The sequence below is a fragment of the Gracilinanus agilis genome, chromosome 5 (genome assembly GCF_016433145.1).
Source record: "Gracilinanus agilis isolate LMUSP501 chromosome 5, AgileGrace, whole genome shotgun sequence".
Taxonomy (NCBI): domain Eukaryota; kingdom Metazoa; phylum Chordata; class Mammalia; order Didelphimorphia; family Didelphidae; genus Gracilinanus; species Gracilinanus agilis.
In genome coordinates this window covers 1,513,459-1,515,465 of record NC_058134.1, presented here as the reverse complement: position 1 = coordinate 1,515,465, position 2,007 = coordinate 1,513,459, and the positions used below count along the sequence as shown (strand labels likewise).

The following is a 2,007-nucleotide window of genomic DNA, read 5'->3' as shown; positions in this document are numbered from 1 at the left end:
TCTGTCTAATTGTTCATCCATCCAACCAGCCAATCATCCTTCCATACATCCTTTCATCCATCCACCCATCCATTTTTCCATCCAACCACCCAATCATCCGTCCATCTGTTCATCTATCCATCCATCCATCCTTCCATCCACCCATCCAACCAATCATCTGTCCGCCCATCCATCCATCTGTCCATCCATCCATCTGCCCATCCATCTATCTATACATACATACATACATACATCCGTCCGTCCATCCATCCATCCATCCATCCTTCCGTCCGTCCATCCGTCCGTCCATCCTTCCTTCCTTCCATCCATCCATCCATCCATCCATCCATCCATCCATCCATCCATCCATCCATCCATCCATCCATCCTTCCTTCCTTCCATCCATCCATCCATCCTTCCTTCCATCCATCCATCCTTCCTTCCATCCATCCTTCCATCCATCCATCCATCCGTCCGTCCATCCCTGCACCAGCAGTCTGGCGCGGTCCACAGCTGCTGCGTGCTCTGGGGCAGGCCTTCCTTTGGCAGAGGGCACGTCCCTGGTGGGCTCCCAGCCTCCTGCTCAGGAGGAGCTGCCCACTTTCTCTTGGGGGTCCTCCTTTTGGGGGGCCTTGCCCGTTGGCTTGGCCGGCCCCTCTGGCAAGGCGGGCTGGAATCTGTAGGCATAGCCGTAGGGACGCAGGTGGTACGTCAGGTACTCCAGCTGGTACATGGTGGTGGAGTCGACGTAGTGGAAGGAGATGGCGAGATCCGAGCAGCAGCCTGGACCCTGGGCAGAGGAAAACGTCGGTCAGCCCACGGCCTGGGGGCTGCTTTGCAGCAATGAGGATGAAAGGAGGGGCTGGGCCCCCTCCCCATGGGATTTGGGGGCCCCCGCGGGGGTCCTCGTGCCGGGCCCTGGACCCCCCCATGGCGGTACCCGAATGATCTCTGTAAGCTGTGCGGGTGACCCCGGCGCCCCCCGGGCCCCCCATTCTGCCTCTGAGCCCCACCGCCACCCTCTCGTCCATCGCAGAAGGGTAGTTGAGACGGGCATTCGCGGCTCTGCGGTCCCGAGGCATTCAGTCCTGGGCTTGGGGAGTCAGGGGGGGGTCAGCCCCTGCGGGCCCTCCCGCGCCCCCCGGCCTCTCACCTCCACGGGCGGGTAGTAGTTGTAGTTCCAGTACCAGAAGGTCTTGGGCAGGTAGCCCCGGATGAGGTGGTGCTCCGGCACGAAGGGGTGGAAGGTCTCCCTGCCGCCGGGGTCGCGCGAGTCTCCGGCCTCCACGCCGACGGCCTCCATGCACTTGCCCAGCGCCAGGTCCTCCACGGAGGAGCTGTGCGAGCAGCGGCTGGTGCGGAAGGCCTCGACGAAGCGGGCCAGCGCCTCGCGGCTGAGCACGTAGCCGGCGCCGCCGCTCATGTAGCCCTGGCGCACGTAGGGCTTGAAGCGGCGCCCGAAGTAGACGGGCCGCGCCGGGTCGTGGCGCGCCAGCAGCCAGCGCAGGTTGTCCAGCACCACGTACGTGTCGTCGTCCGCCTTCAGGAACCAGTCGGCGTCGTCGCGGTGGTGCTCGTGCACGTACTGGAACGCCCGGATGGTCTTCCAGTAGAGCTGGTCGCGGCCCTCGCGGGCGTCCAGCCCCACCGTGGGGAAGTCCTTGTTCTCCTCAGAGCTCATGAAGAGCACCCGGTTACAGCGCCGGCCCCACGTCGCCTTGACGTGCCGCGCCTTCTTCTCGAGGTTCTGCGGCCCCGTCATGACCCAGCACAGCACCCGCACCCTGTGGAACAGCTCGTCCGCCACGCGCGTGTCCTCGTCTGCAGGCAAGCGGGACCAGGGGACGGTCACTCGGGGGCCGGAGGGGACGGTCACTCGGGGGCCGGAGGGGACGGTCACTCGGGGGCCGAAGGGGACGGTCACTCGGGGCTGGAGGGGATAGTCACTCGGGGGCTGGAGGGGACGGTCACTCGGGGGCTGAAGGGGACGGTCACTCGGGGCTGAAGGGGACGGTCACTCGGGGGCTG

The 2,007-nt window shown here is 64.7% G+C and overlaps 1 protein-coding gene across 1 annotated transcript in view; it reads right to left on the bottom strand.

Moving 5' to 3' along the window:
• Window positions 1-413: 413 nt before the first annotated feature.
• C1GALT1 (core 1 synthase, glycoprotein-N-acetylgalactosamine 3-beta-galactosyltransferase 1) overlaps window positions 414-2,007 on the bottom strand; it is an 8,390-nt gene continuing 6,796 nt past the window's right edge. The window contains exons 3-4 of the mRNA XM_044678375.1: window positions 1,133-1,800; window positions 414-769 (exon numbers count right to left, since the gene is read on the bottom strand). Of these exons, the coding sequence (XP_044534310.1) occupies window positions 563-769; window positions 1,133-1,800 (875 nt within the window). The 3' untranslated portion in view covers window positions 414-562. The remainder of the gene's footprint in view (window positions 770-1,132; window positions 1,801-2,007) is intronic.